This window comes from Cannabis sativa, chromosome 9 (assembly GCF_029168945.1).
Source record: "Cannabis sativa cultivar Pink pepper isolate KNU-18-1 chromosome 9, ASM2916894v1, whole genome shotgun sequence".
NCBI lineage: Eukaryota > Viridiplantae > Streptophyta > Magnoliopsida > Rosales > Cannabaceae > Cannabis > Cannabis sativa.
The window spans coordinates 9,008,734-9,021,858 of record NC_083609.1 but is presented as its reverse complement, the minus strand read 5'-3'; the positions used below and the strand labels follow the sequence as shown (position 1 = coordinate 9,021,858).

The following is a 13,125-nucleotide window of genomic DNA, read 5'->3' as shown; positions in this document are numbered from 1 at the left end:
ATGTACCTACTTGGTATGGTTAAAAGTAATAAATGCTTACCTATCTCCCAGCTAAATTGTTGTAACCTATATATAATTGGTAAGTAGAACATTTCTTTATGAGTTAGTTAATGATATGAATAAAATTAAAAGGAATGAAGGTAAAATATTAAAATGTACTTGTTGAGTTAACTCTCAAGTGAAAGAAAAGAAAAAAAAAAAGAAAAGGAAAATGTCACTTTGTCACGAATAATTTGTCTAGCAATCAAAATGGGTCATGCCAAAAACCATTATTATTTTTTATTTGTACTTTTTTTTTTTAATTTTAGAGAGAGAGTTTAGTGCTGTTAGGTTTATATGGGTCTGTGCCTCTGTCAAAATTCAATTTTGATGAGGCAAATACATCCAAAATCCTCCCCTTCAACCCATAACCCCCAAAAATTAACCTTATCCCAACCACAGAAGAAGAGGCAGCTATCCCATGTGATTTTGATTCTCTTCTTCTCTTCTTTTCTTTCTTCTCACCACCAAAACCAAAACCATTTCTCATTTTCTTCTTCTTCGTCCTCTTCCCACTTGTCTACCTTGCATGGTCGCCATTTGGCAAAAATAGTTAGTAGATTGTAACAGTTTCAAAAAAATCAAAACCCTTTACACACTCACTAATCACTACATTACATTTCATATCCTTATTCCAATTAATGATAAGAGTAACTTATTATAATGTTTGGGGACAACATTAACCTCGTTACCAAACAACCCCAAAGAGAGCAAATATTGGATCTCGAGCTACTCACATTAAATGTTGTATCAGCAGAAGCACACCCGTGCAGCAAAACCCTGGTAGAATAGAGTGCCTGAAACACCACACAAGTTGGCGTAAGCAGACACTCAAAACTCAAAATATAAAAACAAATAAAATAAAATAAAAAAGTCTACGATTCTTTTGATAATAATAATAAATACCCAGAAAAAACAGAAGAAGAGTGAAGAGTGTTATCAAAGGCAAAAGCCAGTGTTGTGCTTTAAAATCCAAAGCTGAGATTGGCCCAATGAAACTGCAAATCTAGTGTGTCCATCCGTTACAGTATTAATTAAAACAATACATATATGTGTATAATTATGTGAAATCGTAGGGTGAAGAAGCTGAAGAAACAGAGAAGTACTTTTGAGAAGGTACATACAGCCTTACAGTGGAGTGGAGCCCAGAGCATCAATCACTGTCCTGATTAGTCCATATGGATGGATTTAGATGAGGCCCATTATCATGATGATCATCATGTGACGAATCCCATGTGAAATGTGGGGTCTTTTTTTTTTTTCATGAAAAATTTATCTGATACCCTTTTGGTTGATAAGACTAGACCCTACCAGAAACTAGTGTCAAAGTGTCAACGCCGTTAGATTTTTCGAAATTTAAGTAGTTAGCTAGTCATTGTCAACACGCTCTACGGTTTTTGTTTGATTTTTCTTATTACTTACTACACAGCAGAGAGTATAGAGATTGAGAAAATATATTTAAACGATTTGGCCTCTATCAATGTCTAAATCTGACTCAGTGAGTACTTTTCTTTTCTTTCTTTTCCATGACTTCAAAACCAAAATGTTAGTAATAGTAATAGTAGTACTCACTTAACTATTTCACCCTATCCATGGTCTTGGATAAATAAACCATTTTTTATCATAGAACTACACAATTCACAAAACCAAACAAACAGTTTGTGAACAATGGTGGGGTGGGCCCACCACTTGCCCTACTCATTGTTAGTGAGTCCCACCACACAAACATCTATGATTTCGAAGTAAACATAATGTGCATTGAAAAAAACCACTAAAACAGGGAAGTGGGTGAAAATGCAAATTTAATAAGAACAAAAATCAGTGCACATTATGCATAGGAATTAAAAATTATACATATAAAATATCAAGACTTTTGGGAAAGAAATAGGCAGTAGAGATGGGCTTCCTTCTCTCTCTTTTTTTTTTCATATCTTATTTTTTTTTTTCTGCTTTTGCAAACATATGAACACATATAAACATCTTTCATAAAACAGAGAAAAAGCCCAGAGCACTGTCTCTCTTTGCCCCCCACCACTTACATCTCATTCTTCCCTAAAAAGCTTTAATATATTATTATACTAATATATGAAGTACTTCCCCTCTATAGATAATTAAACTCCTAATTATATTAGGATTAAAGAAAAGAGAGATTTAAGGAGAAAATGTAAATAAAAAAACTAAGAAAAGAAAATGAGAAGAAAAAACCCATTTCCATGTATAATATTATGGCATCATCAGACTTTTTTTTTTCTTTTACCCTTCCTCTTTTTTCTAGTACTTGTAACTATGACTGAAGAAGTAGAGAACCCAGAGACCAGGAACACCATATCACAAACCAATCAAATTAACCCACGTCAGCAGCAGATCAAAGTGCTTTTGGTCAAACTTTGTTCTTCCTTTCTTTTTTTTTTTAATAATAATAAAAAAAAAACCTTAATTACTTTCACATGACATTGCAACTTGAAGTGTTCTCATCACTGAAGAAGTGAGCATAATTGGGATCTTGATATTGTGGCGGCGGTGGGTAAGGGTACGGTGCCGGCATGTAATTAACCGCCGGCGGTGGCCTGGCGTACATCATGGGCTGAAACCTGTCGTTTCCGGCCATGGCCCGTTGCTGATTCATAACAGCCGCTAAGTACTGCTGCTGTTGATGCTGTTGTTGTTGTTGTTGGTGGTAAGGATTACCGGGCATGACCTCTGGCCCAGCTCCTTGGAAATACCCAGCTCCGGCACCGTTCATGGCTGCCGCCGGTAGTCCTTGAACGGCAGGGATTGGACCCATTTGGCCGACTGGGATGTTGCCCATTTGACCCATTTGGCTCATGGCCATGTTCATATTCATGTTACCACCACCACCACCACCACCACCACCTCCGGCCATGGCTTGAGGATGAGGAACAGGGCCTCCAGGACCCATGTGTTGAAACCCTTTGTTCATAGCTTGAACTTGAGCCCCATCAAGACCACCACCACCCTTTTTACCACCGTTTAAATTATTACCGCCGCCACCGCCACCTCCGCCGTTAACGTTTTTGTTTCCTCCACCTCCGCCCCCATTTTTGCCATCTTGAGGCTTACCTCCATTTTTACCTCCGGCAGCAGGATTTTGGCCACCGCCACCCTTCTTGCCTCCATTTTTACCGTCCATTGGTCCACCACCACCGCCGGGGACATTGATCTGAACAGGTATAGGGCCACCTCCACCACCACTACCTCCTTTTTTGCCATTCCCACCTGCATTTCCACCCTTCTGAGCATTTTGGTTCATCATTTGCTGGGCATGGGGATTATTTCCATTCATCATACCACTCAACATACCAGGAGGCATACCGGGAGGCATCTTCATGTTCATGTTCTTGGCAAGAGGATGAGGTGGCATATCATCCATTTCATCATCAAAATCTTCATCCTCGTAATCATCATCATCATAGTCATAGTCATCATCACTGAATTCGTCTTCCTCTAGCGGCTCACTGAACTTGACAGCCTTCTGATTTGGGTTCTGTCCTTTGTTGTTATTATTAGGTTGAGGCATTGGCATGCCTTTCAATTGAGGAAGCTTTAGATCTAACCCTTTCATGTTCTGAAGCTGCTGAAGGTGTTGCTGGAGCTGTTGTTGCTGCTGGAGCTGCTGTTGAAGCATTTGCTGCTGCTGCAGCTGTTGCTGTTGCTGCTGGGGTTGTTGATTACCATTCTGTCCTCCCTTTTGAGGCTGGTTATTGTTGTTATTTCCACCCTTTTGAGGCTTGTTTCCACCCTTGCCATTATCAATTTGCATGTTCTTGAGCTGATTAGCCAGTTGGTTCTGGTTCTGATTGTTTTGGTTATTTGGTTTTGGGGCACCCCACAGCTCAGCATGTTTACCAGATTTTGCAAGCTTTTTAATGAGAACGGCAGGGTCAACATTGCCTGAGACCGTCACCTTTCCCTGGTCTGCGTCTATGTCGGTGGTAAAAACACCTTAAAAAAAAAGAAAGAAAGAAAGATGTTTTAAAAACCATACAAAACAACAAAAGAAAAAAAAAAGTACAATAATATAAATGTTAAATGGAAGTGAGTGTACCATCAATTTTCTGTAAGATTTTCTTGACCTTATGCTTACAACCATCACAGTGTATATTCACTTTGAGGACACATTTCTGCGTGAATAAGTAATCCAAGGTGCAAAAAACAAGAGTGAAGAGATATTATTATTCAGAAAGAGAAACAAAAGAAAAAATATTTAGCTAAGCTAAGATTAAAAGTGCATTGATATGTCTGTCATAGGAAACTTAAAAGGAAAAAATAATAATGGGAAATTAATGGCAACACTTTTTCAGTTCAAGATGAGCAAAAAAAAAAAGAACAGTAGAGTGTGAGAGAGAGAGAGAGAGTACCTGGATCTTCAAAAACTCTTCTTTACTCATAGTTACAACTCAAAATGCACCAAACACAAAGGTACAAGAGAATAAGAAAAGAGAAAATGAAATAAGAGTTGGTTGGTGGTAGATCTCTAAAGACAAGAAATAGCTGAAACAGAGAGAATATGAGTTGAGAGAAAAATGAGTCTCCTTCACAAACAAAATGGCTCTTCTCTGTTCTTTTTCTTTCTTTGTTTTGGTGACTTTCCTTTTCCTTTAGCTAAGAATCACTGAGAAAATGAGAGAAAACAACTGAGTTCTGAGTCACTGAGCAGAGAAAGTTGAGACCCCAACAACAAGGTTCAGTCTTGGAGAGAGAAAATGAAAGCAAGAAGCGGTGGGTTGGACATTAAACTCTTCTGTGTGACTCTGCTTCCTCTATTTCAGGGTAAGAGAGAGAGAGAGAGGATAAAGGGCTAAAACAAAGTGCAAGGAGCACTGGCAGAGAAGAGAAGGAAGAAAAAAAATAAGAAAGAAATATAAACTCTTCAAGGTTTCAAGGCTTCTCTCTTTATTTTGGTCCTTTTATGTTATTTTGGTCCTTTAACAAGCCGTTAACTTTTAAAAAAAATAAAAATAAATAAATAAACTTATATAGAGTCTTGTGACTTACTGTGATACATACAATGCAAGCCCAAAAAAATTAAATAAAAAATAAAAAGAAAAAAAAAATTATCTTCACATGGCTTGGCTCAAAGCTTCAGATTTAGCTTTTGGACACCTTGTAGTCTGGCTTGACTTCACTTGGCTTTAGATTTTTTCTTACCATTGTCTTTTTTTTTATTTTTTTTTTCTTTTGGTAGGGGTTAAAAAAGGGTAGTAAGATTGTTGAATATGATCATGGTGAGTGCTCTTTTGTTTTATTGTTTTTCTTTTATCTTTGATAATTATTATGAGCAGATATGAATGAACTCTGTCAGATTTTTCTCCCCAAATTAGATGTGTACAATAAATAGTGCCATTTATTGGGGACCTTTGTTGGGTGGCCTGAAAAAAATATTTAATTTTATACTCTTTTGGTACTTTTAACTCCTATACACTGTCTTGCCTAAATTACCAATTTAACCATTCCTATTTTATTTTTAATTTTTACCAATACAATAAATAAATGAAAATAAAAACATCAAGTCCTTTTAGCTTGAGGTGCAATTTACTTAACCTTATTGTTGCTTTCTAGATATTTTGTACAGTTCAGAGAATAAAATGTTTATTTTATTTTTCATAGAATTATTTATAGCATGTCTCAATAAAATATGTACACTATAATTTCTTAATTTCTTCATAGACTACTCTATAAATTTCATAAAATGACCAACATCTGTATCAAACTTTTAAAGAATAATAATAAATCACTTCTTATGTTTCTAAAATGCTATTGCCAGAACTGACAAATTTATTAGTAACTATGTGTAAAGCATAACAATAAAGATTGACTAGGAAGAAGGTAACTTTTAGAAATACAAGATGAGCCGTTCAATTATTTATTTTTCACTTGAATATTTATGTACATATAAATATATAATTATACATATATGTAGTATTAGTACTATATGCCTCTCTGGAAAAGAAGTTGCCCAGTTTGGCTTAAAGTTCTCACTAAGTGGAAAACTGGAAGTTGCATTATGTATGCTGAAATGGAAATCTAGATAAAAATGGAACAAGGGAATCGAGAGTTTTTTATAGAACTTCCAAACCTAACAGTTCAATTTTCTTGAAGCAATCACCAGTGACCAAAAAAAAAAGATCTTTGAGTGTTGGTGGTTATATGGGTTTGTAAAAAGAAATAGTTAAAGGTGTGAAATTAGGAACTAATAAAGTCCTTTTGGTTTTGATCAATTCCTTGCTTTTAAGAGCAAATTGTGTTAAAGATAGTTTCCTCAAGCATGGTCTCTGGCCCCCCCTTTGTAGAGATGATGAAGAAGAATCACGTTTCTAAGGCAAAGAAAAAAAAAAATCACTAGCTTGGACCCTTCTTTTTCTGAGCAAATTATTAGTTTTTCCTTCTTAAAAGCCTAATTTTCCCCTTTGTTCTCTTTTATCCCTTTGAAGAAGCCACTTTATCTGTCAAAGAACGTTTGAATTGTGACAAAGAGACCTACTAATACATGTCTTTCCTCGCTCTAACTTGCTCAATTGGCAAAGCTGTTTAGGTTTTTAATAAGCTTCTTCATTTAATAACAATTTAGTAGATCTCTTACTTGAAGCAATTACTTTTCTTTTCTACTTCTTTTTATTTTTACTAGACTTGGCTTGTAACAAGGAGAATTTGACAGTTTAGTCAATCATGGAATTTATTGACTTGTTAAAAAATATAACACTTAGTAATTTTGAATCCAAGCAAAAGGCCAAGCTAGCTATATATGGTATTCCATAATACATCACTTTTTTCTCTGTAAATTTCTTTTAAGACAAAAAGACTTGAGGTTTCTATGAAAACTCTTTTGCCATTTAAGTGGAATGGTTCACATTTTCACCACATGTATATTGGACAGTGATTAAATAGTAAAAAACAGGTGCATTTTAAGGAGTTTCATTTATTATTATCTTTATCAACATGATCAGGATTGCTTGCATGCCCTTATGGTATCTGCAGTCTTTCCATGTTATGGCTCTAAAATTTTAGTCTTTAATGGAAACTAATGATGGAGGTGATAGTGGAGTAGGTTTTGACTACAGAGGAAAGCACAGCTCTATGATAGGATGATCTTTTGTAGTGTTCCATACTCTCACAAACTAGTTTTTGCATAATTATTCCAAGCCTTCTTCTATTGTCCTGAAAAAAAGAAAACCAACCCATTTTGGTGATTCATTGCACAATTTCAGCTAAACTCTATTCCATAATAAAACTACTAAAGTGAAATAAATAATATTAAAAAAGGGTCTTTTTTCTTCCATGGCTTTTCTAACTCATCTAGGACCACAAGCTTGAATATTTGATGCACATGGTACTCCACATGTACTACACAGCATAATTCTTCCATGACATATAGAAGGCATGCCAATGTTGAACTATGTTGGCTAATATACAAATAATGAATGTTTTGGGAATACATTTTAAAATTAATAATAATATTTTCCAAAGAATAAAGGAAAAGATATCCAAGTGAATATGCATTTGCTTATAAGGTTGAAATAAATCATAGAATACATGCTGTTTCACATATCACATGACTATAGGTAATGATTTGGGTAATGCCATTGTGTACATGACAAGCAATGAGTATTGAGACAGACTCATTTTCCATAGATGTAAGAGAAACAAAATCCAGTTGTAATAATAAAAAAAAAATGTAGCAAAGAATTTTTGTGGCTAAGAGATCATTGCCCACATAATCAAATAACAGTCAAAATTTTCTGTTGTGCTGAATACAAGAATAGAGATTGGGAGTGTAATGGTTCAAAATTATTTACTCCCAAAGTTTCACCATAAGAGGAATGAGCTATCAAGTTTAGATCTTCTGATCTTGCATCATGGACTGGAGGGTTTTAAAAGTTAGGAATCCATTGCACTCACACTGTGCAATCATATGAACACGAAAACAAGTTTTCCATCTTTGTACCAATAATAATAAAGATAGTACTTGTAAATGTATAGATATAGTATAGATATGTGCACATGAAAAAAGCCTTAAGAAGGGAAGCAAGAAAATGAGAAAAGGCAACATAAGTAAAGAATGGTAAAAGAGATACCAAGAAGAATAATTAGTTCTATTACAGAAGCCTTTTATCTTTCTTTTCAAAGTTAATACACTATCAAGGCCCACTCAAGCTTTATAGATGCTTAAGATTGCCCACCCTTAGATGCTAACTTCTGATGCAAATATTCCATCTCAGCTCTTCGGCTATTACCCCAAAGAAAATAAAAATTACATCTACCTAAGACTAGAATGTTCATCCATTTTACTAATCCTAAAGACCCTTTCTTGGTTTTCTGATTCTCTATACTACCTCATTCTCTCCAACATGTATTAGCATTAGGAAGACTTATTGGTCCCATTAGTCCCCAATACTTAAGTGTCTTCACATTTTAAGTCCCAAACTTTTATGTTGGTATCAACCATACCCCCAAGTCAATGTCTTCTCTAATATTTTGTTAAGTGAGCATATATTGCTCGTCTCAAGCAACAAAAAAAAACGGACTTGATCCTCTGCATAAGCATAGAAAATTAAATGTTGTAGCAACATTAAGTCCCAAAAGAGTAAAATGACAATTTCAAAAGAACATTAGGTAGCTAAAGAAGAGTTCTAGTATAAATAATTCTTTCCTCCAGCTTTCTAACATAGGGGGAAAAAATACATTATGAAAAAAGAGAAGAGAATTGCATACAAGTTCTATATTTGTACAAGTATAAAGACAGAGGTCAAGACTATCAAAACAATGGAATTTGCATGCCATATGATATCAAAGAAAAGTTAGAGGTAATATACAATAAAGAAAAAAAGGGTGAAGCTGCACACAAGTTTTTTTTTCCTTTTTGGGGGTGGGGTGGGGAAATCATACCACAAAATGAAATTCGTATTAGAGAGAAATAGTTCTATCATTGGTCATCGTTGTTTATTTTGATTCCTACAAGTTCCTCGATTGGTTGGCGGCATATCGGGCATTTATTTGTCTGAAGTCTTAACTCTTTCGCACAGTCACTGCACATACACTGCAAAAAAAAGAGAACACGTCATATCAGTGGAACATTGATTAATTAAGGACCAAGAGTACTTGGAGAACTAGCAGAAATCACACAAGGCATCCAATAGAGGACAATAGAGGGTAAAAACATGATCAGATGACTCAAGCTCAAGCACAGGATTCAAATTTAAAACAATCCAGTATTAAAAGATTGATTGAGCATAAAAAGCTTGAGACTTTCTGATCTCTATTCTCGAAAGTAATCTACAAGCTGCTACAATTGCAAAACCACTAATTTGTAGTAACTCTTTTCAAATTTGATTATTAACATTCAATAGCTTAAAAATAATCAAAGAGGAACTTACCATATGTCGACAAGGTAAGACAAAGGTATCTTTAGGTTCCGTCATGCAAATTACACACTCCTTCCCATCAGTGTCCTTAAAGCCTTCTGCCGATGAGTTTGCTATTCCAAATATATCCCGTAGCTCATAGCGGATTCCATCAACCCATAGTATTTGTCTAATTACTTTGACTTGGAAGGACTCTGTATTTCTTTTCTCAAGCACAGCTTGAGTGATCTGCATATTTGGTGATGCATCTTGCAATGTACCATTAACATGTCCATCTGAATGAGGTGGTGGGCGTGTTTCAGCACATATCACGAGAGGAAATACGTCTTCTTTTGGTGATGCTTTTGACAGGTCATCCAACTCAAAGAAGCCAAAGTCTATGCCAGTTCCACAAGGCTGGCGAAATTTCTGGCCACTTCCTTTTTGAAAGGAGATTGTCAAAGGCATAAATGCATCAGGAGATTGTGGAACAAACTTGCAGTTTGATTCCTCCTTTGCAAAGTATATGATGGTAATGCTGCAAATCAGAAAACATGAACAGATAAACAGAATAATCTTTTAAGGAGAAAAATCAGTTGTACTTTGAGCAAATGTTACAAATCACGTCATAAATCACACAAGGCAACATGATTTCAACAAATTATCCGTTGGTATTGCATAAGCTCATGACTTAGAACTATCTCTTACAAGTTATAGATGAAGGGTTTAGCATGATAGCATTCTTCAGTCTTACCAAATGCTATAACTGCAATACATGGATTGGATTACACGGATGTAACATCCAGTAGGCAGCATGGACATTGAAGTTCATGCATGTAACAAATGATTCCATCTAAGTAAGAACCAGCACATAAAGGGTCCACACTGGATTAAATGAAGCTTTCGCATATTACACTTACGCTGTCATATGTTTAAATTATATTCGTCAACCATGCAAAATTGCTCGTTTCTTGGTCATAAGTCATGACCAGCTAAAGCTAAATTTCCATTAAACACCGTTTCCACGGGGTAGAACCTCCTTAGGAATCTTTCTAGCATGGTGGCGAACTAAACTGAAAATTTATTATATAAAGAGTAGGTCGAGAAACCTCTGGAACAAACACTAAAGACCATCATGAAGGTGCATGACATCAGCAGCACCAACAAAGAAACAAGATTAATAGATTATGACAAACCTACTCTCTCAGCCAAGGTGGAAGGAAAACCACAAGAGGGAGGAAAAAAAAAACTTCCCCTAATTTTGGCTATTGTTGTCATGCCTTATGCAGCATCCCACAATCCCCATTCCCAAATGAAATCCTCAGGTAAAATCAAATGGATGAGCTCGATTTCCTTTCACACCAAACATCAGTGCATTGTAAGTCGAGAGACTCATATACTGATCTAATATGTAAATAACTCCACTAGTTATTTCCAACCCATTTTACCACAATATGAAGGGATTATTTAAACCACTAATTTTCTGCATATGTTTCGATTAATCTAATATACTTCATCTATTATTAGCTATTTATTCTTCTGTCTTCTTTCTTTTGCTCTAGAAAGTCAGAAACACTGATAAGCACTAAAACTCCAGCAGAACCAGAGTATTCAATTAACTAGGAACAGGAACCTAGTCCACATATCCCACTCTATAGTGATGCGAATCTTCACAAAATACAAAGCACACACAACTTCAAGGATTAACACCCAACGCAGCTAAATTCCTATTTTGCTATAGTGAGCTTACAAGTTTGGAGCCATTTCTCCTCTATGCTCCTTATCAAAAATGATTCTAGGAACTACATTGTCATACACCCAATTGTAAATCAACCAACCACTTAAAAACCATAAACCTCAAATAACATTTATCAACACTAAAAACACAAATATAACCATACTCAATTCAAACTTTGCTATAGTTAGCATACTAGCTCAGACCATTGTTTCCTCTATGCTCCTAATCAACAATGACTTTATGAATCAAACTACAATTTCATAAACCCAATTATAAATCAAACAAAACACTCAAAACCCATCACTACCGGAGCACAACCACACATAACCAACACTAATCAACCAAGGTAAACAAAATTCAGTCATATTTTGCTTAAGTGAGCTTACTAGTTTGGTCATTATTTCCTCTATGCCTCTAATCAACAATGATTTTAAGAATCAAACTACATTTACATAAATCAAACGAACAACCTAAAACCCATCACTGGCCTGAACCTTAACAACACGCAATCAACAATTTAAACCCTTAAAGAAAAGAAAAATAGAAAGTGACTTTGCTAACCTTCCATCGTATAAGGCATCAAAAACAAAAGAGAGCAAGTGGTGATCAGGGTTCTGCTCATCGACCTCGACGCGCAACGTGTCCTTATGAACATTCACGTCGTTCCTGACCTTCTTAGCATTCTGATGCTCCACAAAGGGAGGCGGCGGAGCCTGAGGCGGGAGCGGTAGTTGACCCATTGGAGGGCGAATCGGGGCCCACCAATTGGGCTGATTTGCGTAATAAGGCTGATAATTGTACCGACCCATCATCGTATTTGGGTGATTGCACTGACCGTAAGAGCCGGGGAAGTAGTGGGAGTGAACAGGAGGAGGTGGGTTCGGGCCCGTGGGTGCGTATTGACTGTTCGGGGGACCATGGTAAGAAGATGAAGTAGCAGTGGCGAAGACATAATTATTCCCCGGGGCCGGCGGCATCGGAGGAGGGGGAGGAGGATGAGGCTCCGTTGAGTAATATGGTGGCGGTGGGGGAAGCGGCGGCGGCACTGGAGGTGGGTTTTGGAAGTAGTTGTTTCTTCTTCGGCCACTCCATGAAATACCCATCTGAGAAAAATCGAAGATTTTATTGAGTTAAAGCCTTACAAAAGAAAATTTGGAACGATGAAGAAGAAGAAGAAGAAGAAAGGTATTGAGTTGAACAGGCTTCATTTGTTTGTGGCTGAAGAAAATAGAACAGAAATCATTGACTTTTCTTTGACTTGACATTGTTGTTAACAGCGTGTGTAAATAGAATTAAATTAACTTCCAACGCAACGACATGTCGTTTTGTAAGCCAATGTTTTGTGTCTCTTTCACTTATCTTGGTCAAATAATAAATAAAGAATAATAATAATAATGGTCAAAATGCCCTGCTAAACTTCACATACTTTTCTTATTTCTTCCACAGAGATCGACTTAAAACTATATTACAAAGACATTGTGTTTGAATGGAGTTTAAATTAAGATGCTCTTTAGAGAACAAACAAATATAGCTAGACAAACTTCAAGAGGGTTTGATTAGATTGATTTGATATTTTGTACATGCTGTAAAATTCAAACTAAATAAAATAATTAGATATTTATAATTATACTAGTTTTTACAACTACTAGTAGATTTGGTTTGATCTAAATCTAATAACCATGATTCTTGTTTCAAAAAAAATAAATAAAAAAATAACCATGATTCTTTCACATGCACACCATTTCCTCTATACCCTACTTGCATAATTAAACTTATCCTACCAAGTAGATTGTAGTGTATATGTTAGAGTCCACAATGTACCTCCTTAAAAAGGGGTTTATTGAAGCACTTTTAGTTATTTCGGCATCCAAAAAATTTTTTTAATCTAATATTTTTTTATATTCGTTTACGTTATAGTTATTTAAAATATCTTATAAAATTTTGAGAAATTTAGAATAATTTACATTATAAAAAGTAGTGTTCAAATAA

General features: G+C 35.6%; 2 protein-coding genes across 3 annotated transcripts; both read right to left on the bottom strand.

Annotated features, from left to right (window-relative positions):
• Positions 1-1,910: 1,910 nt before the first annotated feature.
• LOC115724140 (heavy metal-associated isoprenylated plant protein 33) lies at positions 1,911-5,058 on the bottom strand. Its single transcript, XM_030653608.2, has 3 exons — positions 4,419-5,058; positions 4,106-4,181; positions 1,911-4,002 (listed from the first exon to the last, which is right to left on the bottom strand). Exons 1-3 carry the CDS (start codon positions 4,446-4,448, stop codon positions 2,483-2,485), a joined length of 1,626 nt encoding a protein of 541 aa, XP_030509468.2. The 5' UTR covers positions 4,449-5,058; the 3' UTR covers positions 1,911-2,482.
• A 1,879-nt stretch (positions 5,059-6,937) lies between these two features.
• LOC115722199 (probable E3 ubiquitin-protein ligase LUL4) lies at positions 6,938-12,741 on the bottom strand. 2 transcript variants are annotated; one of them, XM_030651337.2, is made up of 4 exons: positions 11,698-12,741; positions 9,432-9,936; positions 8,944-9,094; positions 6,938-7,215 (listed from the first exon to the last, which is right to left on the bottom strand). In XM_030651337.2, exons 1-3 carry the CDS (start codon positions 12,237-12,239, stop codon positions 8,981-8,983), a joined length of 1,161 nt encoding a protein of 386 aa, XP_030507197.2. In that variant the 5' UTR covers positions 12,240-12,741; the 3' UTR covers positions 6,938-7,215; positions 8,944-8,980. The 2 variants fall into 2 exon arrangements, with proteins under 2 accessions (XP_030507197.2, XP_030507196.2); XM_030651336.2 differs by lacking the exon at positions 6,938-7,215 and having other exon boundaries at positions 8,672-9,094.
• Positions 12,742-13,125: the final 384 nt, after the last annotated feature.